Source organism: Toxotes jaculatrix, chromosome 19 (assembly GCF_017976425.1).
Source record: "Toxotes jaculatrix isolate fToxJac2 chromosome 19, fToxJac2.pri, whole genome shotgun sequence".
Lineage (NCBI taxonomy): Eukaryota > Metazoa > Chordata > Actinopteri > Toxotidae > Toxotes > Toxotes jaculatrix.
Window position 1 is genome coordinate 12737017 of NC_054412.1, and position 27278 is coordinate 12764294.

Genomic DNA, 27278 nt, shown 5'->3' on the forward strand with positions numbered 1-27278 from the left:
AAACACACAAACATAGACAAGAGGGAGATGTAGCTTTGGTGGGAGTGCAGCTGCTCAAGAACATGGCCTTCAACCATCAAGCATCATAATAAATGAGACTATGCTCTCTCTCCCCCTCTCTGTCTTGCATTGGAGTGTCCTGTCTGAGTTGTCAAGATAATCATTTTATCCTCATTTCTCATTCACTTAACTGAAGGCTGAAGGGTTTCCTGGTTAACCTGCTTTTAAGGCTGGATTTTAAAATAAAATAAAAGGGGGGGGGCGGGGGGGGGGGGGGGGGTGCATAATTGCTCACAACTATCTGTCAATTATTGGAAAGAGCCTGGGGTCGACACTTCAGAGGGTGATTGCCTCATTTGTGAATGACACTTAATTTAGCTCAGTGGCTTTGTGTTGTTCCCACAGTGGCTGGAGTTCAGCGAAGGCACCACCACAGCAGACTACAGCCAAATTAAGCCACAAAAGGCTCCTGAAAACAAGCAGCTTTCCACCAATTAAAGGTGGGGGAATTTGTGTGTGTGTGTGTGTATGTGTGTGTGCATTGTGGGGGTCACTTGTGCCACGCCTATAAAATGGCCAGCAGTTTAAACAGACACAGAGGTGTAGAGGCTATCACTGCTTTAGCTATACAACATAATGGCCTGCTTTCCCCTCACCATCAATCTCTGTCATAGCTTACCCCTCCCACACACACCCAGGAAAACAACACACGCATTCAGATTCACACACGCATGCACAAACAAATGCACATGCACGTACACACACACATTCGAAACAAAACGCAGTGCGACAGGAGTTTAATTATGCCGCTAATCTTGAGTGACAGTGGCATGTATAATGGTTGATTCCCCCGGGGCCATGTGTCAAAGCACCCACCCATTCATCCATCCATCCCTTCTTCTATTTATCATCTTACCTACTTAGTCATCCATCCATTGCCCCATCCGCCCATATTTCCACTGAACTTCTTCCTTTTTTTATCTTTAATATCCTCCACCTTTCTTTTTATGTCATTCCCTGCTTCTCTCCTTCCGTTGAGTTCCCTTTATCATTTATGTGCCCTTTGCCTTTTTTATGTGCTCAAAAATTCAGCCTCTCTCTAATTTCCCCTTTGTCACACATCATCTGGACTTTCACAGAGGTTACAGACCTGGTCATTTGGGCCTGAGCTCCTGTGGCCTTTGACCAGTTAGACCTTGCCCTTGGTTCACCTAAGGGTGAAGCCTTGTTGGCTCACAGGTGAATATCACAAATTTCAGCTGAACATAAAAGCTAATGGCACAATATGAGAAAGGTTAAAAATGATTCGTTAATTAATCTGAAGGTGAATCACAAAAATTAATCCGCAATTTTACAACTTGATTAAACATCAAGGTGGTTTTAAAGCAAAAATCCATTACTTCTTTTTTCTGTTCTCTGTTAGTAAACTAAACATATTTGGATTTTAAGGCTGGACAAAACCAAACAGTTCATGTTGTCACCTTGGGGCCCTGAAAACTTGTGATAAGCATTTTCACTATTTTCTGACATTTGTTTAATCAAGGAAATAATCAGACAATTTGGTGTTAATGAAAACTGTTAGCTGCTGCCTTAACAAGTAATTTAAAAAATATCAAAGTTTAACTACACAGTGTGTCAACTGTTTAAAAGCATGACTGATGAATCCCGAATACAGAGCCATCAAAAGAGATGGCTGTGCTCTAAAATTGGCAAGCAAGGACTGGCTGTTATGAAGAGCTTGTCTGTCAGTTTGGTGAATCCTTTGTCCTGCTCCACGTGAAATGGAGTAGGGCATTTTTAATTTTTTAAAATTATTTTTATTTTATGTTCATATCCTCTTTTTCAAATATTTATTTTCCCACAGGTCTTGTAGCATGACATTTGCAGCATGTCACATTTCTTATCACTGCACACAATTTGGTATCTGACAAATGAACCTTCACAAACCCAACCAAATGAAGAAGAATCAAGAGAAGCACTTAAATTTAAAAAGCTCAGTCTCAGCCTCAGAAACAGCATTTGACAAAAAAAAAAAAAAACATCTCACCACAAGTTCCACTCAGTAGACGTGTTGGAGCTTTCAACTGTACGATGTGATCTTTGTGGACAGATGGAGTTGTTCAGCTGTCTTTGAAAAAGTTCAAATTTCCATTTAGTAAAGCAGTGATTTTAAATTCAGTTGAAACTACAGATTTCACTGGACTGTGAAAAAGAAAGAAAAGCAAACGAGAAAGCCCATAAGAAAGAAAGGAGGAAAAGAAGGGAAACAATACACATTTGAAAAAAGTGAGGACAAAGGCAGAAACACAAGACGCCACGTTGTACCGTCGTAAATACAATGTCAGGTTACTGTTTATTCATTGTTATCAGTTGTTGTTGCACTTACTTACGTCATTTGAAACACTGTGCTGCTTTGCCAACACATACTGCCTTCCTGTCATGTCACTGAAGCACATGTGGATTTGATTTTGACAGAAAAAAAGTGACCAAGAGAGCGAGGGAGTGACTGACAGATAGATAGAGAGAGAGAGAAAAAGAGAGAGAGAGCAATAGGCTACACCTCCTTCCAGATAGCGGGTACGTGTTTATTACTTTATCTGTCTGGACCAGATGTCACCAGATGCCGGCTGCTGCCAGGCTATCTCAGCCACACACACACACACACACACACACACACACACACACACACACACACACACACACACACACACACACACACACACACACACACACACACACACACACACACACACAAACACACACACAGACCTTCTGCCACTCTGACATGCTATACCTCCCACACCTTGTCCTATCTGAAAACAATCTAACTGTGCGGCCAGGTAGTTGAAAATAGCCTATATGAATGCAGAATATCAGTTACAGTGAGTGAACCACTGTGGACTCATATGTACTGTTTACCCCGTATAAAACCAAGGATGGACAGAATGTAGATACAGGTTGGTATGGACAGAGAGAAAGAAAGAGATGGAAAGAGAAGAAAAATGACAGAGAGAGAAAAAGAAGAAGAAGGAGGGAAAGTGAAACACAAGGGGATCTATTTGGCGTTTCGTTGAAAAAAAGTTGAAGAAGAAAAATACAGATCATGAAAAATCTGTATTTTTAACACAGATAATAATAGAGAAATGAAAATAGAGATGGAGTTATGTTAAAGTTGTGTTCTCACAACCGTGGTAAACAGAGAAAGAAAAAACATTGTAAAATGACAAATGTCAAACTATTCCTTCAACTGCAGTGGTTGTTTGACCTGATAAAGTGGTGCTGGCACAGTTGATGGTAGATATAATAGATACCAGATAAATCATTATTTAACAGATATAATAAGTTCATTGTGTGCGTGAAGTCACCTCTTGCAGCAGCTCCCACATTTTCAAAATATTTGAACTCTCAGTGAACATTTTTTTTAAGTGTAGGGGGTATTGTGAGGGCAAGAAAGCACAGATAAGAAGTCAGCTGGAGAGCCTCATTGTCTGGTAAAAGCGGAACCATTTGCAGCTCCATGTCAGCAAGATGAAGAAAGAGATTTCAGACAGAGCAGGCAGATACAGACATGGCACAAATTCACACATTTCTGCAGACTGACGTCAACAGTGTGGACAGGTCTGACAACATGAATCCACATTAGAGGAAGAGACAGGTAAGTATTCAATGTGTGCTACAAATAATAATCTTAAATTGTGGCCAGTTCATTGTTCTGCTGTTGTGTACAGAGAGTAAACATGAATACTGTATAAAGACTCATGTAACACATTTTGCTTTGTTATTAAACTGAGTTTTGATTAAAGTGGAAGTGGTGCCTGCAGAGAGGATAAGGTCGAAACTGAGAAACATCTTGGCAAATATCTCCTAATCTCTTGATGTGCTTGTGCAGCAAGAGAGCAGCTTTTAGCTGCTGGCTCAGCACCTCCAAGGTGGTTCATAAAGACACTCAGTTTTCAGCATCACAGTCTTCTTCCTGACAGAGTCATTGGCATTGACAGCAGCATGCACCTTGTACTTCATCATGCTCCCCATCAGAATATATGATAACCTCAAGAAGTCACTCTACATGTCAAGCACAATTTCACACTATAGTTGTAATTAAAGGAGGAAAGACCTATTTGAACTCAACAGCTGAACAAATACACCCATCCCTTCACTGGTACTTCAGATGCTTTTTGTAGTACAGTAGAAAGTGTGCTTCTGACTACTTTCTATTCTCACTAATTTTGCTTGTAGACTAAGAGATGAAAAGTCCTCTTTCTTTCCAGCAATCAAAGCAGTTATTTATTTATTTTTGCTTTGACTTTGCAAAATGAGAAGCGAATGAAATTCTGTCCATTTACACAATGTAACACCTCAACATTTTATTCAGTTCACTTTGTACAAGGACATGGAAACTCAACAGCAGACAAGACACAACTGACCCCACTAAACTCCAATGCAAGTCTCCTTAAGAAATCTGTTTTAATCTTTTTACAAAACACAAATGTGCGTCCTTAGCAAGTACACAAAAAAAAAAGAAAAAACAAACAAACCACAGGTGTGTGAAATGCTCCTACATGTTACCAGGCAAAAACAAAGGCAGCATCACTGTGTGTTTTTCCTCTGTTGTGTAGATGTAGACATTTATGCCATGAATCACTAGCTAATTCAGTTTTATTTGTGCTCCTTGTCTGAAGAAACATTTTACCCTCTTAAGAGCCAAGTGTGTGTGTGTGTGTGTGTGTGTGTGTGTGTGTGTGTGTGTGTGTGTGTGTGTGTGTGTGCGTGCGCGTGCGTGCTCATGTGAGTTCATGTATTCAGTCGTGTGTGTGTGTGCCTTGAGGCAGAATTGTAAGTGCTATTAGAGCTGGATATTGCAGCAGTAGCTCATGAGAGCTCAATACAGTTCAATGCATTTGTCATTTTTATCAAAAGCAAAGAGTCTAAATGTATAATGTAAATCACAACAAGCTTTAAGTCCTATCACAGAATCCAGCCCTAGGTCAATTTCTATTCATTTAAATCTGCAGTTTCTGCATTTTTTTCTGTAATAACAGAAAATGTTCTCAAGGACGGCTTTCCTTCTCACATCCACATTTGTTACAGACTATATATCCACTTTGAATTGAAGCAGAAATGCCTCTGCAAACACCCCAACATGCTTTCTGCTTTTCTTTTTTTTTTTTTGTTAGACAAAAACTTTTTCTTGTAAATGCATAGCAACCACTAAATTATCCCCAGATGGACGTTGCTTTGTGCTAAATGATTTCACCTTTTAGGAGTTTCCCCTCTGAGAAAATAAGTTTGTCCTTTGTAGGCTGGCTGAAAATGTTGGTGTGTTCCAGCCTTATGAGGATGTATGCTTTTGAGCTACCTCACATGTGCACTCATTAGTGTTTATGCTTGCAATTACAAATGAGTGCTGCAGTACAATGTTTGTACATCGTTAAAAAAAAAAGGTGTGAATGTTTTTTAAGGGTACATTTGTCCAACTTACAGAAAAAATCCACTCACTTCTTGTGGTCACAACATGTTAAAATCAATAGCAGTAACTGTTTTTGTATTGATATTAGTGTCAATAGGATAAAAAATAGGATTATAGGATAGGAAAAATAGGAGAAAAAAATGTCTCCGTCAATCCATCTCATGTTAGATCACATTTTGGGCACATTTAGACTCTTCTTACTATCAAACTCTGCTTCTTATTTAGTATTAAAGCCTGTCTTGCATTTTAATACTAATAATAAGAAGAATATTTGCCTGTGTTTTGTAGCGGCAGCAAAAATTGACCAATGAAGCCTAAACTATCTGCATGGATTGTTTTACTTTGTTGGACCGAAGCTTTAATATTTTTATAATAATGAAATTAATGGGGTAGCTAAGTGAGCCTCTGAATGCCTGCGTGTCTTTGCACCCAGTCTGGAATCTGTGTTCAGAGAGACCGTGTACTTATTCTAATTAAGACAAAGTAAACCGGGACAGATAATTTCCAAAGTTAGTCAAATGGGGAAGGGCATTTACAACCCTAGTCTTTAATGACATGATGAAAGAGAGCACAAAGAAAAAAAAACAATGAGCAAGAGAAAGAGAGCAGAGACAGGACAACAGACTGAGGTGAGGAAGACAGTGGACTGATAGATCAGACATCAGTGAGATGAGAGAGACGAGACAAATTAATAAACTTTGCAGCCATTCAAGGAGAAAAGGCAACAGAGTGGGAAAAAAGAAAACAATTACAGTACATAGAACACAACAGTAGAGAGAAAGAAAGAAATGGACAGAGACAAATGGAGAGATAGATAGAGGGAGAGAAAGAGATGTAGAAAAGAGGATATTGATTGGTTAAAAATGCATGAGGTGTCTGGTGCACAGCTCCTCATTTCTAATGCCTTTTTGACCAGACAGTCTGAAGCTAAAACATTGTCTCCCTGAATAACTGTGTTTAATAGTTGTTTTTATATCATTTGCTGCACTGAATAAGTCAGTCAGAGCGGCAGATGGAGTGATTCAGTTAGTTTAGTTTTCAGTCTCTAACACAGTCAGTCAATAAATGGTCACTTCATAATCTCTTTCAAAACTAAATCACCATTTGAAAAGACTTTGTCTGCTCTCAGCCTGTTTTCAGAGTCAAATGCAACTTACTGGCACAGATGTAAACATAACTAAGAGGAAAACACCTGATGTACCTTAAACTTTAAACGCTGACATGGAAAGTGAACTCTCAGGTGTGGACAAACTGGTTAAAATTTTCAGCTCTGTGTTTACCTTTTTTGTCTCTGTCGTTGCAGATGGACTGAAAGAGCATCTGTAAATAGAATAGGTAAATAAAGGTGTGTGCCTGTCTAGCTAAAAGCTTCGCCTGGCAGAACCGAGACTGAAAGGTATTGGACTGTCAGACTGGTTCATCGTCCTTTCAGGCAGCAGTCAGTAAATTGGTTCTTGAAACAGTTGTTAAATCACATGCTTTACTTCGTTCTCCTGTAGCGGTTTTGTCTCTTGGCTCTGTTTTTATTCAGCTCTCCTTTTAATGTAACTGTCACTTTATCAGTTTTGGCCTATTGTGACCTATTTTTTAATTTCTTGTCTCCGAAAAGTACTTTGTTGTCTCCCGAGCAGCTCTGTGAGACTGCACTCAGGCACAGCAGTGTTTTTAGCTAAATGCTAATGTGAGCATTCTAACATGCAAAGTTAAAGTAAGATAGCCAAAGCTAGCCAAAAGCCAAAGCAAACATTACTTATTAGAGGTGAGTGTCATGTCAGACTGTCATGACATTCACTATTATTCAAATGTATTCAATTGTAAATTTATATATTTCAAGGTAATTATTAACACATGATAAATGGAAAGGTGAAAGAAAACATTATGTTTTCTAATAATGTCTTTTCCCTCATACTTTCATCCTACTTTAAGTTTTCCTAAAAGGCAGAGTGCATGTCAATTAGCTTGTTACATATGACACCCTATCTGTTTACCCAGTCAGCCTGAAAACTTGCTTTTTGAAGGGAAGAATAAAGCAAGCAATTTTATACTGGTCCATCAAGAAGATGTAGAGATATCTCACTGGATAGGGAAGACTTTGAGTTGCTGGTGGCGCTAGATGAAAAGTCAGGATATCACCAAAGTCATTAGGCTTCATCATCTGGAAACCATACAAAGTCTGAACAATATATTGTGCCAATCCATGTAGTAATTGTTGAGAAATATCAGTCTGGGCCAAAATGGTGCACTGACCAACATGAGAAATACGCCAAAATGACATTATGTTGTTAAAATGGTAACTAATATTCATTCAGTCAGTATATGTAATATTAGTCCCTGATCTCTACTTGTTCTTCATGACACTGCGACTTTAATTTCCACTTCCTCCCTGCTCTCTGCTGTCTTTCCATCTGTCTGGTCTGCCTCTGCCAATACTGTGTTTGACAGTGTGTGCGCGCATATGCGTGCATGTGTGTTTATTGTATACTCTCCAATATGTTTCCATGTCTGTGAACTCGTATCAAGACCCAGCGTGGTTTGGCAACTGTGACCAGCGCGTGCCAGTATGATGGAAAGAACTGCATGCCCGGCAGATCAGAGTTAAGATGAGAGGCCTCTCACTTCTTGGCCGAGCGACAAAGCCAAAATTACTCCAGAAGCTTACAGGCTATTCAGGTGCTTGTTGGGTGCATCCACCTGGCCTGCTTTTCCATCAGTCTGTTTCCACTGAAGAGCTGTTCACAGCCAAATATGTTTTTAAAGATGCATGGTCATGCATGGACAACATAGTGAAGAGCAAACACAAATGTAAAATAGACTTTTTTTTTTTTTTAGATTTGGTTGAGCAGAATTTACACAATGTGTGTAGTGAAATCTTTGAAAGCATTCCTGACTCAACACATTCTTTACTGTCAGATATATTTGTAAAAAGCCTTTAAGATCTGGTAATAATAATAATAATAATGATAATAATAATTTGGCATGGAATGAAATTAAACAAGTTTTATAACCATCACATTCATTTGGCAAATGTTTTTTTTGTTCAAAGTGACTAGTTTGTTTTCTCTCCATGTACACATACAGCATCAGGAGCATGCTGGAGATCAGCATCTTGGTCAAGGACACGTTGACATTTGGACAAGAGAAGGCAGATATCGAACCACCAACCAAACAATTACAGGTCATGTCGACAACAATTTTCCATCTGAAGGAGTCAGACCAGTTAAAAATATGATAAGTTCAGAAACAATTTTTGCATTGTGGGAATTTATTTTCTATTCTATTCCACTCTATACCAACACAGTGTCACTCCAAGACAGATATAATAAGCCCCAGGCCCACTGGATTTAGCAGATTTCATGCTAATATACACATCAACTCCACTGGTTGACATAATTATCTGAAACAGCAAGAAATTTTTCCTGGCCAGCATGCTCGGCCTACAAACAGCGTGTGTGTGTGTGTGTATGTCTTATCCCATCAGTAGTATAGCTTTGGGCTGGTTTACATTTGCATAATGAAGTCAATAACACTGGCCTCCTGGGAGGGAGCATGGTGACATTATTGCTAATTTAATAAGTAGAGTTGAATGTGTGTGTGTGTGTTTGTGTGTGTGTGTTTGGGGAAGGAGAGAAACAAAGATGGTGAGAGAAAGAGTGAGGTAAGTGTAGGAGGTGAAAAGAGAAACAAAGATGGAAGGGAAGGAAGAAAGTTCAGGGGCACAGGCGAGGCAAGGGGAAATGTGCAAATGGAACAGGCTGGATAAAAGGAAGAAAAGCAGCACAGAAAAAGTGACTAAGGGAAAGACAGAGGAAGAGAGAGAGCACCAAGAGGTGAGGGTGAAAGGAGGACATAAAGTTAGAGAAGCAGAGAGAAGTGTGGACGGAAGGAGGAGGAAGAAGAGAAAGGAGAGCGACTCAGAAGAAAAGACAAAGTGTGTGGGAAGGTGAAGTCAGACAGTAATGGAGAAGCAGAGTGTTTTGGAGAGACAGAGATGTATGGTTGATATGTGACTATTGTGTTCTTCACTTCTGTTTTAATCACAGACTCTGTGTCCTCACTGTCCTCCGCTGGTTAAAGGCCTGCAGCTGTCTGCGAGTCAAAAACAGGTAGCTGTAGCCCTGTGGCAGCATTACTAACAGAACACACAGTGCATGAGCCAGCCTGTGGAGCCAAAATAAGTTAAAGTCACACACAAATGAGGAATTTGTAGTCTTCTGTAGCATACTCTGTAATGTGTCATAATTAGGCAAGTGAAGACAAGTATAGATCTCATCACTGTAAGAGACACTTCATTGTCTACATGGAGGTCTCACAAACTTATTACACAAACCAATAAGAATGATACATGTGTAATCTCTTCTATGCTAACAGGTACAACAAAAACGATGTGTCAGACAAACGTCATTCAAGTGCAGTCAGGGAATTACTGAACAGGCTGACAGGGCACAGTGCCAGGGGCCTGAAGAGGTCAGGGGACCCATCAGGGCTGCTTTTTTCTGTTGTTGGAAAGTTGGTCAAACGACTACAAAGAGACAGAGAACAAACACTGAAAGAGAAAACAAGACATGTCAAAACTGTTTATCATGAAAAAGGCATTTGTGTGAAATGTTCCTCAAGTCCTAGATTGGAGAAATATCAAGAAAGCTGCATAAATAATAAATTCTAAATAGTTGATAAATATGTAATCTTGTTTGAGAAATATCCCTGGGATGAAAGTTTACTTTTAATCAGTTCCTAATGAATGATTAAAGGATAAGGCTGGCGATGTGCTGGATTTCTATTAATCCCAGTAAATTCCATGGAAAGACCAAAACCACCAGCAATTTGATTCAACTAACCAGCATCGACTTTGTATACATCTTATTCCTCTGTGCCACGTTGCCCCATCGTTGTCCAAAAACTATGAAAAACCACATCACTGAACCACACGTTGCAACATTTACTGAAGACTACAGTGTTCAGCTATTCGGCTATTTATTTCTTCAGTTGGAAGATTTCAGGACAGGGTGGACAGGTTAGGGAAGTTGATAAATTATTGAAAATTGCAGATGGAAAATAAGACAAGATAAGACAAAAAAAAGTCTCACAATTAAAATATTAATGTGAGGTAAAAACAAAATGGCAAAACCCAAATCAGAGACAAAAGTTCAGTTATAGCCAGCAGGATTTAGATTAAAACATGGTCGCAGTCGGGCAGTGCATGAGCTCACTAGAGGGGTTGTTCCAAATAATGTGCAGCATAAATGCTACAGCTTCTCTGTGTTGTGTTTTGTGTTGACCCTGAAGAGGCAGCAGGCTCAAGTCAGAAGAAATTAAAGTTTTTGAGGGTCAGTTCTTATGTAAACAAACAAAAACATGCCAGAAACATAATTCGGTCTTGGCCTTGTAGGCGATTTGTAGACACGTAAAAGTATTTTTAAAATTGAGTCTCTAACTTACAACCAACAAAAGATCTGTCACTGTCAGAAATTCTTCAAGCTTAAAAGGCACAAAAGGCATGAACTTAGAATCCTGCATTCACAGTATGCAGAGCTTTAGAGGTTTGAGTCTATGTGACAAGTGAAGTGGTGCTGGACGTGTGACAGTTCACCTCTGGTGATGCTGAAATGGCTCCTTGGTCGTGATCAGCTCCAGCTGTGTCTCCCAGCAGCCACAGGTGTGAGTCTGTCCTCGCTCGCTATCCCAGGTGCTGAACTGGCACAAGCAGGACCTGATGCCTCTGTCGCTGTCTGCGGTTCTGAACCTCAGCCAGACCCCGGGAACCTGTGAAGTTCTTCCGGCGTCATCCCTGAGAATTTCAAAGTGCCAAAAATATCCTTCAACTGAACTGTGATGTGTGTGATGCACAGAAGAAAAGGCTGATAAAATCTTCCAAACTCTCACAGCTACCAGGATGTCTCTGTGTTTTATCTCTTCAATATCTTGAGTTACAGATGGAAGGAAGAATTATTCAGGCTGTATCAATGTATCTCTCTGTCAAACCAACAAAAAACCACCACACACACAGACAGACACAGACACACACACACACACACTAACACAGAGGACTGTAGAGCAGACACAAACGTTGTTCTTGTTGATTGCTGTTAGTTTCATCAGATTTACTTTGGATGGTTGGTTTCATCAGAGCATCTCTCACGGGTGTGCACACTTGTGTGTGCATAGCAGCTATCTGACAAAAAATAAATGATATGACAGATAAATAACTAAAAATCTGGACTAAATTCCAAACCAAGCCAAGAGTAAACATTGATTAGGTGGCTGAGATGAAGACATGTGACCAGCAGCTTGGCTAAGACAGAATGAACATTAGAGCCAATAATTTAATAATAATAATAATGTAATTTCCAACAATTTTTATACAGTCCCATAGAATTTTGTTTGTGTGTGTATGTGTGTGTGTGTGTGTGTGTGTGTATTGTGTCCCCCAGCCCTCGGCCCCCTCTGTGCGCCCTACATATAAAGCAGTCCAGTCCAATGTTAACACCAGCTGCTGTCTGTATCTCTAATTATAGCCTCTGCAGCGCAGGCTCCCAGGGCAAGACTGGGGGTCAGGTTACTCCTTCCCACTGCTCTCTCACATAGACACATGCACACACACACACATATCACACCCTCCTTTAAACTGGGCCTCAAAAACTGGTTCTGACAGGGCTTAAAACTCACATGGGGCTCGACTAGATATTTATTCACTTATTTACTCCTCGCTTTGACCTCTGTTTGACAAGGTGGGGCACTTAGGAGGAAATATGTTTCCCTTGGAGGAGGCGCAGGAAGGATTGGAAGACTTAGAAGTTTAAAGTTCTTCGTACTTTATTCTTGAAGTTGTCGTCAAGGGCACAAAGTGAATATATGTGGTGAAACTACAGGCACTGTTGTTGTTGGAGGACCCACCACTCATTTAATATTGTTAAACTACATTAAAACATATAATGAAATGAATTTAAAAAAACAAAACAATGAAAGTGCTATGGGGTTCACATCACAGGTGTAAGGGAAGTGCCTTGATACTTTGAACAGGTCAGTAGAGGTGAGGTCAGGGATGGAGTAATGGGCCTCTGAGAGGAGGATACACAGCTGTTAGCTGCCTCTGCCTCCATCATTATAACATGATTAATAAGCTCTGTGTTTCTGAGACACATAGCGCAGGAGACTTTTTGACCTTTATCTCCTCGCTTTTATTCTTTCCTCCTTTCTCTTTCTCCTCTCTGTCCCTTGATCTTTTGCTCCTTTACACCCTGTTTTCCTCCCCTCCTCCCTCCCCTCCATTTCTTGATCTCTCTATTTTGGACCCTCAGAGGGGGCAGGGTGAGTCTCAGTGGGTCAGCCCCCTTCCCCCTGCTGCTCTCTAGCTGTCTCTCTCTGTTTCTGTCTCACTCTCTCCAGCAACTTAACAGGCTAGAAACAGAATCTCAGAAACTTTGACTCAATAATTTATTGGACACAAATTGAAACCTTCAAGAACAACTTTGAAAAAACCAAGAACAATATAAACTGAGAGAGTGCTCGCTGGATTTCCTTCCATTTTCTCCCGTGGGGGAGGTTTTAGTGTATTTTTGGACCCCGGTGTGATCCAGCTTAACACAATTGCTGTGCGCTTTTTGCTGCCGGATTCGAGTGTTGCCTCCATCATCTTTTCTCACGTTCGACTGGGGCCAAAAGGGATTTAACGAAGGAGTTTCATGCTTGTTTCTATGGTAACACTGCTTTTCCCTGAGCCTTTGAAGGACTGAAGGTTATCATTGAACATCCAGCACGTCCAAGGTACGCTAAAATCCATTTCACTCTGGCTGAACTTTATAATAATGATCTGATACTGGCGGTACTGAATGCTGGAGGTCAATGCACAGACAACACAGTTATTCTTTCTCACTGTCATTTAAAATAACTTTATATGGTTGAGAACTGAAAGTACTTTATATGGTGTTTAAGGAATGTTAATGTTTTGGCCAAATAAACCAAAATAATGTGCCATAGTCTATATTAAAGATAAGGTACAGGATGAGCCAATAGCTCCTGTTATTATTACATCATTTCCTTTTCCTACCACGTGTTAAAATGATCTGTTAAAAAGGTGGTCAACTTTCACCCACTGTCTGTACTAAATGTATCGAAAAAGCAACATTTCACCCACAGACCCTTTCCTGAACCTTACAGTTCACACCTCATTCTCCTACAAATCTGTTAAACCAGTGATTCCCATCCCTTTTTGGCTTGTGAACCCTTTGACTGAAGCAATATCTAGTTGTCCCCCATGATTTTTGGAAGCTTGAAAAGTTGAAAGCTTCCAGTAATTCACAAGAAAAAAAAAATGTTTTCTTTCTTTTACCTCATATCATCTTGGGATCTCTCAGATCTCAGTGTCTTGGTATCCCTACCCCCAGGTTGGGAACAATTGCATTTGAAAATATTCTCTCTGATGTTGAGATGATCAACTATCTTTTTTTCCCCCTTTTTTTTGTTTGACATCATCAAGTAATTGCCAAAATGCAACCAAGTTTGTACCAGTACAAACTTTGTACAATGTACTGTATTTTATTAGCTTATTATATTTATTTTTAATGTAAAATCTTACATCAACTGTAGCTGCCAGAAAAACTATAAAGTGTAATATTTCCCACTGAAATGTAGCGCAGCAGAAAAACTGAAAATAATCAGGAAAGTTAAGTAAAACTCAACTTAAGTACTTGTGTAAAATTACTCAGTACTCTCTAATACTGGTGGTGATATCCAACAGGATTATTTAATAAGCAGTACCATGCTTATTGTGTCAGAAAGTTGGTGTACTGCTGCTAACAAACACGGACACATTAAATGACTCACTCCTTTAACCGTGCCTTTGTCACCTTCCATTTGCCCTCAAATGCCGGTCAGTAGCCTGCACCCACATCGTTCTAATTCTGTTCATTCCTTCGGTGTGGAGGAGGCAGCAGCAGCAGTTGGTGTCCTTGTGTGTGTGTGTGTGCGTGTGGTAACAACAGGTGGGCTGGGTCATCTGGCTTTGAAAAGAGGGACAGACACCTGAGGTAAAACTGTTTGCAGACTGTGACTCACTTCACTGTGATAAAACACGGGCTACATAAGACGACTATACTATAATTACATGGTTTGGAGAAGAATGGTGAAATGGATGATTTCGCAGTGCTGCTTTCCCTTTCCAGTCCACTGTGGGACATTTCCACTGTGCTCCAGCCTTCTGTCATTGTAACATCGTGACTGTTTTACCTGCTGTGGATCAATATGTTGGCCTGACCAGCCGTTGCCTGGGCTTCACTAGATCAATGGCTTTTATATCACACACGCACACGCACAGAAGCGCTCTTGGCTCTGCTTCTTAATTGACACACACACCACCAGTGGTCGTTCACCAGATCAATGGTTAGCTTTCTTGAAGCGGACGCACACACAAGAGCACATTCAAGAGTGTGTGGACAGAATTATGTTAAATTGATTTTGTAGTTTGTTATCTGAATGTGGCAACAGAAAGGTCAGTCTGAGACCGGCTACTGAATCAAAACACGTCAATTCTTCACATTATACAAGCATCCTGGGATAGATAGATAGATAGATAGATAGATAGATAGAGAGAGAGAGAGAGAGAGAGAGAGAGAGAGAGAGAGAGAGATAGAGAGATAGAGAGATAGACCCAGTTGATTCTGCTGATATGGTTAATTTTCCTGAAATAAAGTGGTGTTTAATTACAAACTACACAAACCACAAACTAATTTACACGTCAATAAACCGCGGCCAGGTAGCATCTAGAATGGGAGTGCTGATCTCTGGGCATATAATGATGCTACCATCTGTGGCAGGTTAATCCAGCCATGCCAAAGGGTTCTTGCTTTTTTTTGCTGTTGTCTGCAGTCGAGCATACCTTCTTTTGTTTTTGAATTCACAGGCTGCATATAATAGGCTATAATATGGCTAATTTACTGAAGTGTTTCACTCATAAGCAGTAGCATATATAGTGAGGAAAATTGTAGCCCGAATTGTACCTGGAGGTATGAGGTCATGAGAAGACAGAGGAGCAATGTCACAGATCTACGCTGAGTTTCCATTGATTGGCAGTGAGGATGAAGATCATTAGAAGCCAAATCACTGCCTAATTCTGTCAACCAGTCTATCATAATGAATGGTGTTAAATACTACAGCTGGACCAGCACAGAGCATTCAGGACTCATGTGGATCATCATCCTTCAGGGCCTCATTAATAATCTTAAGAAGGACATATTTCATCCAGATGAGTCATTCCTGTTTTAATTCAGAACTCCACACCGGAGTAACTATCACTTCACATTCGCAGATAAGCTGTGTGAGAGGCAGGCAGGGAAACAGAAGGAAGAAATAAATCATCTCAGGCGTTCATCACTTCACGCCACGTAATGAACACAAACAACCTAACACGGGAACGTAATCATGTTACGGCGCGCAGCCCCACTGTCGTAAAATGATGAAAACTTTCTTTAGAGAAGTCATTTGTCCTGTAGAGCAGATTTTTCAAAGTGAGATGGAATTTAATCTCCTCGTCACCTCGGGTAATCTCTGCCTGTCTTTCTCTCCTTGCTCTCTCTCCCACTCTTTCCTCTCCTGCTCGTCTCTCCTCTTTATATCTCTCATCCTCACACAAAAAAAAAAGAAAACAGAGCATACTTGAATGATTCACTGACACTTGTGTGAATAAACTTCTGCTGGGTGCATTAATCAAAAGAACTGGTAACATGAATGGAAAAGACACGCTGTCACACATGCTGTAGATATTACTCATATAATGATTAAAGTTACAGAAATTGGGTGAATGCATGGTGGGAAAATGTAAATTTCATGCTGTGCTTTTAGAATGAAACAGCACCACAGCCTAAAACCTTGTGCTGTACTCAGTTCTGGCCCAAAGGTGAAGTGGACCTTCCACTGCCTCAACACTCACATGGTATCTGCAGCTATCAGTGTCAACTAGAGAAAACTTAACTACAGAAAACAGCATTAAAACATTAAAACCAAGCTATTGCTGCAGTTGCAATGTGTCCTTATGGGACAGACATCCAGACAACGTGTCGCCATTAAGCACTGCCTCAATTAGCAATCACAGAGACCTGAAGACAAGTACTGGTTCATCAAAAAAAATGTTACACTGTGGGATCTGTGTCTTTTCTTCTACAACGGGGACAAGATGATGTAATTAAAGTTAAAAGGGCATGTTGTCAAAAGCTGATGGGTACTCACTGTCGCATGTATTCCCAAAATTTTAAATGGATAGCGACGCATAAAGGTCAGCTTAGTTATCGTGGGAGAGCACTACTCACCCTGCACTGAAAAGCACCACGTCTCCTAGAAATTCTGTTTATGAAATACTAATTTGTTTACCCCGTTATGTTGTGATGGGAAATGATCTTGCTGTCTGGATTTTGAATGCTGCATTTTCATACGACACGCAAGGCACAGAGAGGTGGTCGAGCTAGAGGGAAAGTTTACAAAGTGACTTTGTCCCTTTAGATTGGTGTTTTGTGTCCTGAGTCCTGCATGCGATAAGGTTCAAGCACCAAGAGCACTTTGGTTAGGGTTCAGGGAAGATTGTGGTTTTAATTAAATGTCAATACGGTAAACACACTGTGTCTGATACCTAAACTATCTGTGGAATCCGGTTTTCCTTTTTATTTTGTTGAAAATTGAAAAGTATTTCATTTAGTCATCCACACACTGAACCTTTTCCACTCTTCTTCCAAAAACTTTACCATCTGTCTCTCTTCCTTTCTTCCCTCCCTCCCCGTCCCCCAGCTCTCTTCACCAATGAGCAGTCAGACCAGCAGCAGGGAGGCGGGCCCTTCAGCTCGGAACCATCAGAGGACGTTTCTAGATGATGTCATTTTGACCTTTAGTTCACCGATGGCGTGGCTGCTGGTGGTGGCTCTGATCATCACATGGTCGGGGGTAGCCATCGTCCTGTTTGATCTACTCGATTATAAGACTCTCACAGGTAACATATCTTAATAGATTTCTTTTTTTGCACTTTCCTATTTATTAGAATTTTTTTAATTATAATTTTTAACCATTTCTCAGTGATTATGCGTCCATAAAAATGTAACTGTATTGTGCTTGTAATCATTTACAGTGCCTAAGTGACACTTTCCTTCCACTCATGCATCACCCATTTTTCACATTTCATCCACACATCCATTTTTCATCTGAGCATTGTTCAACAGCCTTTCAGACATTTTTGAAGCAAACTTCAAAAGTGGACGCGCTCTCGCCAAGGTTGTCATTTTCAGCAATGTCCTTGTGTCAAATAACGGGGACACACACCATCTCATTTTTCTTTTCAGCACATGCTAATAACATCATAATGTCTCCAGCATCTGTGCTGAACACTGGTTGTGTTTAAAGTTACACATGGTGTGTTTTTCCAGTCACTTGACAGACAAATGTGCTGAAAATGACACACACTGTTTTTCGGAGGGCATTCTCACACTCACTTAGGCGCTAACACTTGACAGTTTATGTACCAGTGTAGTGATACACCTGTGTACATACTGAGGTCTATCCACTCCTCTTCATTTTCACTTAAATGTCTGACTCACACACTGAAAGAATGGGTTGGAAGAGCACTTCCTGGTGTGAACATGCATACTAATAACACAGTCTCAGGGGGTAATCAGTCCTCATTTTGATTAAAACATTAAGTAGATTAAAGTTAAATGATTCATCTCACATGGACTTTTTTTTTTTTTTTTTAAATTCTATACATTGACAGTTGCTGCTCCACAGAAGCTGAGAGTGACTTTGCTTCCTCGTATATTTTTAATCCTGTTATCTCCAGCGCATGACTTAATTGTCTTGAGTGATCAAATTTCATTTTCTGTGATCACGCTTTAATTACTTCATTGTCATGAGATAACAGAAAATGAATTTCCCAAAGATCGCAACTAGGTTACTGATTGATTAAAGTAAATGCAGCAGTCAAGATCTCTCCTTCAAACATTTTCAGCTCTGCTTAAGACCGTCTGCTCACTGGCACCGTGATCAGGCTTACAAAGCACTACAAACCCATTAAGTTATATCTTGAGATAATGAGAAACGTCTGATTGCAGCATAACAGGATGAAGGAGAAAGAGCAGCAGCGGCGCTGTCAGATTCCTCCATGCTGCGCTTCAGCATATTGTTTTATTTCTGTAAACAGAGCATCGGGGTTGATTCCCCCAGAAATCAGAAGACCGAAAAATAAACGTAGCTGTGCTAATGTGAATTTGCTGCAGCTATTAAATACTTTAATTACCCAGACTAAGGAGCTGCAATGAGATTATTACTGTAAATTTCAATGACAGTTCCAACCATTAATTTATAGCTTTAACTGAGATATTACAATGGGATCAAATTATTAGTATGCATGTTAATGTTCACAAAGTGAACTTAAAGTAGATTATTTATAACTGATTTGGAATTTCAAGGATTGGTTCACAATTTTTAAAGAGTACCTTAAAAAATGCATGTGCATTGAAAAGGTTATTGGTAGCTGTACGGATGGACAGGAGGAACAATCACAGACACCAACAGCTCTTTCAATGTACATATGCAAGGTTTTGTTTTAAGACAGACTTGTGGGGGGGGGGGGGGGGGGGGGGGGAAATCCTTTACCACTGATTCAGATGTAGAGCTTGAACACAGATGACAGAGTTCAGTAAAAGTATTAATTTCACCTTGAAAACAGTTATGTTTGATGGCAACATCATCACAAATTAATGTGTTTACCAGTATGTGAAAGGGCGGTGGGTTGCAGTTTCGCCTCAACTACAAGTATTTCTGTTATAACCGTGCATCTTTTGATGTGATGATCTTTCAGAAAGAAAAATGTTTACACTTCCAATTAAATAATTTGTAATTTCTTGTGTAACCTTTAACGGTAAGTATAACGGGAAAGCAGCAAGCACTGTAGGTCTAAACAGATCTGACACACAAAGGTCAAACTGCTGCCGATCTTCCAAACACAAAAGAAAATCAATCCCTTTGATTTTGTCACAAAGCAGGTGTATTTCAGTGCTTAGTTAATGTACTGTAATAACGACCGTTCTATCAGTTCTACTCGTATCTGTTCTTTATCACTCCCACAATTACTACACATCGCCATGTACTTGGACTATCCTACAGTGTAATGATAGTCCTGGCTCACACATCCAACACACTCATCTTTAACACTTCTCCGCACTCTCCTCCTTTCTTCACCCCCCCCCACCTCATCTCTTCTCCATCCTCATGCTGTCAATCACGTGCCATCTCATCCAAAGAGTACACATCATACTGTGACGACCCCGTGTGTTTATCTCCTGGTAAAAACAACAACAAAACCACTAACAGTTTAACTGCGCCGCTTGCTTGCACTAGACTGCTACAATGCCTGTGACAGAGCAGTGAGACTTGAGATGATCCTTATCCAGTGTGTGTCCAGTGTTTGAAATTGTGAGGCTCTGACCTTTTCAAGGGTAAATCAACACTAAATCTGGACAGAACTCAGCACTCTCCATTTGCTGAAACCTTTGAATAGCTAGGGTTTTACACCAACTTTCAAAAGCTAAACTTCTGCAGAGACCCATGATACCACTGATTTGAGAGATTTCATTCTCTCAAAGGTCGACACTGTCAAGACTTGCTTTTGGTCAAAAATGCAAATTCATGGATCAATATTTGCTAAAGCTGCATTAAATGTGAAAAAGTCCATTGGTTACAGTGATTTCATTGGAATTAATTGATATTACCAAGAAATTTTAATGTTTCTGTTCTGTTTTGTTTTTCTGAAAAGAGACATTTGGGTGACCTGACGCTTGTAGTAATCCTCTGTTTTGAACATGGAAAGACCACTGCTGACCTTGGTGTTACTAGCTGACCATGCTAGAGTAAGTGATTCAGTGTTGATTTGCCCTTAGACAATTGTTTCCTGATATGAAACTTTCCCTAATTTGCTTTTTCACTAGATTGTTTTCTTGTTGTGGTCTGCTGTCAGGTGCAAACAGCCTGTGTTTAATAAGCCTCTTGGCTACAGATGGATGGCAAATTAATGGAAAAACAACATTAAGTTTAGAGAGGTGTTTGGCTGCCACAGGCCTCCAGAACAGCTCCAGTGCTTTTGATTCTACAAGTCTCTGAATTGCTTCTCCAGGAATGAACAGCATTCTTCAGTAAGGTTCTCCCTCATTTTATTTTTTCTGATAAGTGGAGAGTGCTGTCTAACACAAAACACAGAACTTTGAATAGGTGTACAACTATGTTATTTGAGATCTGGTGACAAGGAAGGCCAAGCATATGCTTTACAACATTTTTATGAAATGATCAAACCCCTCAGTGATCATTTGTGCCCGTATGGATGAATCTGCATTTGCTATGTTTCACTCATTTATTGGGGTTTGTATTTAATTTGTCATCAGTCCGTGTATTTTCTATTCCAAGCTTAAAGTGCATGATAACACAACGTGTGTGCTGTTTCTCTGGACCTGCTAACAGTTCTCAGTGACAAAGAAGTTGTGTGCTCCTGAGGCTTAAAATAGACATCTAGGTATTGGGTATGACAATAGTGTCTCATGACAACTGTAAATGTGCTGGCCTATAGGGATTTCAGATTGAATTGTTTGTGCAGTTTTGCAGATTTATTGTCTTGTGACCGCTGACATTGACAAATATGTTCAAGCTGATGTGGCTAACATGATAATCCAAGAAAACTTAAACAGAGAAAACGGAACACAGACTCCCCAAATGAGACTGATTCATTTATCACCGACATCTCACGCAGAGTTATCAATAAAATTTACAAATCCTTTCTCCAAGAAACATTTCTCCCAGGGCTAAGGATAGACCTGAACGGAGGAGGAAAAGCACACAAAGAAGTGTCCCCCGTACATTGTAGTTATCTTCCATTTCCTGAAGCAAATATTTGCAAGCTGACAATGACAAAATGCTGGGCTGCATTTTTAATCACAAGGCTTTTCTTCCACCATGACATTTCAATAAAGGCCAGAGTGTGTAAATGAAACAGCAGGAGACATTTTTGGACAATTAAGAAGAAATGCAATTCTCCCTGTCATGAAAAAAGCAGAGATAGAGTTTGTGTGTGTGTGTGTGTGTGTGTGTGTGTGTGTGTGTGTGTGTGTGTGTGTGTGTGTGTGTGTGTGTGTGTGTGTGTGTGTGTGTGTGTGTAGAGAACAGACAAGCAAAGTTACACCAGAAAATGATACAGATATAGAAATGGGAAGACATACATAGATATACTGTATAGAAAAATACAGTAATTCAGAAGAGATAAAAGCAGACTGCATAGAAAGCTGCAGGATAAAAAAATGCAGAGCTGCCAGAGGAATAAAGGAGGTGGAGGAGAGACAAAGATGCAGCACTGGAGACAGTCACCTTATCAGACCCTTGTTCTTTCTTCCTCTGACAGAGAGACAGAGGCTCAAATTTGAAAAGGAAAACTACTTAGATTGAGACAGATGGAAACGTTACAAGAGGAACACGCAGGATTTATGTTCCGGCTCAGACATTACTGATGGAGCCTAAAACTGACACATGCCACATGTCCACAATATCATTCACTGTCATGTCAGGGACAATGACACTGCAAGAAGGAAAGAAAGAAGGGGAGCAAGAAATGAGGAAGGAAAGAAAGACAGGGAGAAAGAGCAACAAGAAGGAAAAATAGAGGAAGGAAGGAGGGAAGAAGGAAAGAACAAACAAATCTCTGTATCATTTAGCTTTTCTTATCCAGCTCAGATGTGTCTCCTCCAGCTACTTTATGCTCTTTTCTTCTGAGAGGCTTTTCAGAGCCCCTTGGGTTTCTTTTTTGTTGTTGTTGTTTGTTTATTTTTTTTTCATCTCTGCTGCGCAATTTGTATTTTTCATCTCTTTACTTTGAGTTTTATCATTTTGATGTGGCTGCTAAACGGAAAAAAAAAAACAAAGGCAGAAAGGTAGGGAGGAAGTAAGGAGAAGAAGAGAGAGACACTGGATGAGACGACATGAAAGTGAGACTGAAGTGAGAGAAAATAGATTTAAAGAGAGAAGAGAGAAGAAAAGGGACATGAATGAATTAGAGATGGAGAGAAAGAAAGACAGAGGGTAGAAGGTTTGGGTGGGGGGGGGACAGGAGCCGGGACGGGTGGGGGTCTGGCCTTCTATTCCTGGAGTCTCTGGCACTGAGTCTGAAGTGCCAATCAAAGGAATGTCAGTGCATTAATCAGTTGTTTATGAGGATCCATTATATGACTCCTCCACACGGGGGAACAAACGGGCATAAAGCTGGGATAGGGAAATTAAACAGATCCACAGAGACAACCAAAACAATGCATTTAGCACTTTAGAGCCAAGAGTCATCATAATACCCACAGAGAAGCGATGAATGTGCTAATTCCCACCTTTCCTCAGAGAGACAAAATGCAAAGCACCTGCACTGCAGCGGCAGCTATACAATCACAGTTTGTTTTAATGCCACCAACCAGAACACGACCGTGAGAACAGACTCATTATTTCCGTGGCCAGAGCAGCTTGCACCAAAGTATGAGTATCATCCTCTGTAGTATTATCCTCTGTACCTGGCTTATTACAGATACAGAGGTGCAGCTAAACATTTGGGCCGCACAGTCCCTCAGCAGCAAGTCGTCCTATATACCATACCGTGTGAACACTGTATCGACTGAATATAAAATCAAAACACTTCTGAAATTCAATACAACATGAAACAGATGCCACAGCAATTACTTTTTAATAAATTGCTCAAGAAGCTGTGACACACAGCCAGAAGTTTCAAGCAAATGAGAAAAAATGGCTTTCGGAAGCACTCAGAGCAGCTGCTGGGACAAATCCACTGTGGAGAGCTCAGAGGGGTCAAAGTACAAAAGACTGACTAAAACGGAACATAATGATGATCATTTTTTGTTTTAATTGTCAAGCTGAAAGGCTTTAAAATGCCTCATTTGCCTGCTATGACTTTGTTAACCGGTGAACCTTGACTTCACCTGTCTCCTGCAGTGTGTTCAACACCTGTGTTCAGTAATGAGTGGGCAAAATTAGCTGTGGAAGGAATGATCCTACAAAACAGACAATAACAACCATGTATAAGCCAATATGTTGGTACCACTCTCTCATAAGACATTCTTTATAAATCTATATCTAATTATTATTGGTTAATGAATCATCATGAATCATGTGTTAGGGGTAAGTTGTAAAAGCATCAAAAAGAACAACTTCTGAGTTGCCAGTTTGTTAAAAATCCCCTTGTCTGGTGAGACATTGATTGTCAAGTTATTAATGAAATCATCACTAAAAGGTAATGAGTGTAGCTTTCTAATTAGCTGTCAAGCCTGCAGTTGTTAGTGCTTTTAATAAGTGATCAAAAAGCGTCACAGGTTTCTCACTGTTCAACAAGCTGAGACTGTCATTTATTTACAATTATAAATGTCGGTCGGTCATATTTCATAAATTGTTTAATAATTAAAATAAGTATTTGTATAGTTATACAAAAGTCTGCAATGTTAATGTTAACCAACCTGACAAAATGAAAAGCTGCTCTAAAGCGTTAGCGAATTTATTAGGCGTTAATAAAGTCATTAGTTGCAACTTACAAACCCTTTACAAAGTGGTACCAGTGTATTTATTCTGATGTTGAAGTGCTATTTTCACACTGCTGGAACAGAAACCAAAAGCTAATAGGTGACATTGCTTCATGTGAGGACAGACAATGTCAGCGGTGGAAATATTAGATTAGAAATGTGTTGGAAATGTTCAAATGCTGCTGGAACGCTTGTCGTGTTGTCGCTGTGTCTTGCGGTGTCCTTGCATGTTCTGCATGATGAAAACTTTGTTTCGTGTGTGATTTTTTTTTTTTCATGTTTGTGGTATTATTGTAATGAGGGTATGAATCTAAAGCAGCATGTGGCTGTGAAGAGTTGAAGACATGAAACATGCAGTGGGATGAAGGCCGCTGATCGCTGTTCTTCTGTACGACTTTACAGCTCTGTGAATTTTTTTCTTGTTTTTTTTTTGTGTCACTCTCCCACTCTCCCTTTTTCCTTTTTTTTCTTTATGCAACCTGTAATCTACACTTCACACGACACTGTCTCTGTTTATGTTGTGTTCATGTGTCTCTCCCTGTCAGGTCTCCCTCCTCCTCCTGCCATCGCCAAGAGAGGTTTGAAGGCTAGAGGCAAGCAGAAACTTCTGAGCCGTCATACATTTCATATTCACATTCACTCCCTCATACTAAGTTTAAATATATCTAACAACGTACAATATTGCTCTCTCTGGAAACCTGCTGTGACCGAACTGAGACTTATAATAAACACAAAATGAATCATGCCAGTGTGTGTGAGCTCTAGCAGCTGCATGGGGTAGAGAAACTAACATAGATACCTACATGTCCATTTTATATATACATGTATATACATATGCAGTATGTATACACCATTTAACAGATAGTATCTTAGTGAAGTTTACTGTGTTTCTTATATGCTGTATATACTGCTTGTACTGTAACACTCACTTTTTTTGTTTGTTTGTTTTGTTTTCACAAGATTTTGTTCTTTTGTTTTCTGTTGGTGTATTTATTTATTCTATTTTATTCAGGTGTTGTTCGTCCAATTAAATCAAGCCCTGCTGGAGTCCCTGGTGATGTCGCAGCTCAGGAGAGCGCCGATTGGTTGGAGATGATTTGGACGTTTGCAGCCAGTTTGGTAGCTCCTGATGATGAGGAGGAAGGTATTCACCAGCTAACTGAAACCCTCACATGTAAGAAAACATCAGCTCATGCTAATAAACCATCTAATAACAAAGATGATTCATCATAAATATCTTGAATAAGATGCGTCCCCGTCATGGATGGATTACTTGAACAGACCTGCCAGGCACAGGCCCAGGGGCCCGAGGGGTTGGGAGCTTAAGTGGCTGTTAACATTTCTTGTTGGAAAGTCAGTTGAAATTCTACAAAGAGATGCAAAATGACCACAAAGTCAGCATAATGTATTCCGTCTGCGAGTCTTGCTCCTATGTAGAGTGTGGTGGGTGGGGGGCCTTTTACATTTTTGTGCCCTGGGGCCTGTTGTTTCATAATCCATCCATGCTTACCCTACTTAACATCTTGCTCAGGACATGACATTTGCACGCACCAAATCATGAATGAAACATTTTTAATATTCTGAGTGTAGAAGGACTATTAATCTGCATGTAAATGTACTAAAAAGCAAACTGTCTCAAACATCGTGTCCTCATGTAAATGCTAAAACCAGATGTTTTTACTGTCGACGCTCAATCTTGATAACCTGGGCCGTGCAGATAATAGTAATGATGGAGCTGTCAGAGAGTAATCACTCGGTGACTAACAGAGTTATAATGAATATGATGCCCTTTCATCCTGCAAAATTGTGGGAATAGATTAGGCAGAAAACAAACTTTCCATCCTATCTTCTTTATTCAATTATCAAAACCAGCGTTCCATTAAAAATACTGTCAATTTAATGTAATTAAAAACTTGAACTGGGGCACTTCCATGCTCCTTTACACAGGCAGCCTAATATTTATTACTTGATAAGTTCAGTAATATTGGCCAAGGAAATGACTACGTGTAAGGAGCATGTTTTCTGTGAAAAATTGTTACAGTCAGTAGTTTGCATGTGCATCAGTCTTCCTCCACTGATATTTATACCTGCAATAAGTGCGACTGATGAAAAACTGGGACTGATGAATGTCTAATTTTCCTTCAGCTTTTCATTCTGAGGAGCTCTGAAAGAGAAGGTTGTGGAGAAAGGACAAAAACAGATGTATGAAGAGCTGGAGAGAGTTCGAGGCAGCAACAAGCGACGAAAGAGAGAAACATGGAGACATGGACAGAGGAGGAGGATGTACAGTATATCACAGCAATATTTCTTTCTGTCTGTCTGGTGTTAACTGGAATTCGATGAATAAAAACTGCTAATTTAAGTTCCTGGGTTCTGGTTCCTTTTCTCTGTATGGCTCGAACATCATTATAGTATTCTCCATGTTATTGTTCTGCACTGTTTTCTGGAGTTTCTGGATTTGGTTTAATCATCGGTCCGATGTGACCTCTGACTAACAAGACCCCAAGTCGACATCAGGCAAGTTCTAAGGTAACAGCAACAGCCTGACAACCCAACGCTTGTGAAGCAGACATGGTGCAGATAAGGACCACCTTCCCTGTACTGGGCTCCTCCAGTATCAGACAGCGTAACTTCAGCAGGGAGTTAAAACATGAGAAGTGGTTGATGGTGGGCGGCAAAGAAAAAACACTAAACTGCAAATTCATAATTCTTCTTGAGATAAGGAGGACTGCAATACCTGCAGTTAAAAACAAAAACAGGACTGAATAAAACAGGTGAAGAAATAAGAAAAATGAAGTGTAAGCCTGAGCATGAGATCACCAGCAAGATATATGAGCAGCTGATACTGCCTCATATGAGAACAGCAATTCAACATGCAACCACTGCAAAACCAGAAATAAGAAATACAAATGATTTAGATGAAGATTTTCCAGCTCGCATAACCTGGATGTTTGTGGACTGTGGCAAAAAATAAATAAAATAAATAAAATGGAGCATCTTAGTGAAACCCAAACAAACAGAGAGAGAACAGACTCCAAGCAGGGAGGGTGAGTGCAGAGTTATGAGATTTGACCAACGACTGTGTTCACTGAGCCACTGAGCCTGAGATCATTCACTTAATTAAACACAGCCACACCTCAATATATAAAAATACATCAGTTACATGTAAATTGTCCTGCATTCAAAACTGCTCAGAAGTAGAATCAGCAAAACGTACTTAGAGTATCAAAATGGTC

At 40.0% G+C, this 27278-nt stretch overlaps 1 protein-coding gene across 2 annotated transcripts; it reads left to right on the top strand.

Moving 5' to 3' along the window:
• Nucleotides 1-12777: 12777 nt before the first annotated feature.
• trdn (triadin) lies at nucleotides 12778-26404 on the top strand. Of its 2 annotated transcripts, XM_041063762.1 has the most exons (6): nucleotides 12778-13228; nucleotides 17237-17435; nucleotides 19738-19779; nucleotides 24588-24635; nucleotides 25055-25216; nucleotides 26188-26404. In XM_041063762.1, the coding sequence occupies exons 2-6, from the start codon at nucleotides 17249-17251 to the stop codon at nucleotides 26208-26210; spliced, it is 462 nt and encodes a 153-aa protein (XP_040919696.1). In that variant the 5' UTR covers nucleotides 12778-13228; nucleotides 17237-17248; the 3' UTR covers nucleotides 26211-26404. The 2 variants fall into 2 exon arrangements, with proteins under 2 accessions (XP_040919696.1, XP_040919697.1); XM_041063763.1 differs by lacking the exon at nucleotides 19738-19779.
• The last annotated feature ends 874 nt before the right edge of the window (nucleotides 26405-27278 follow it).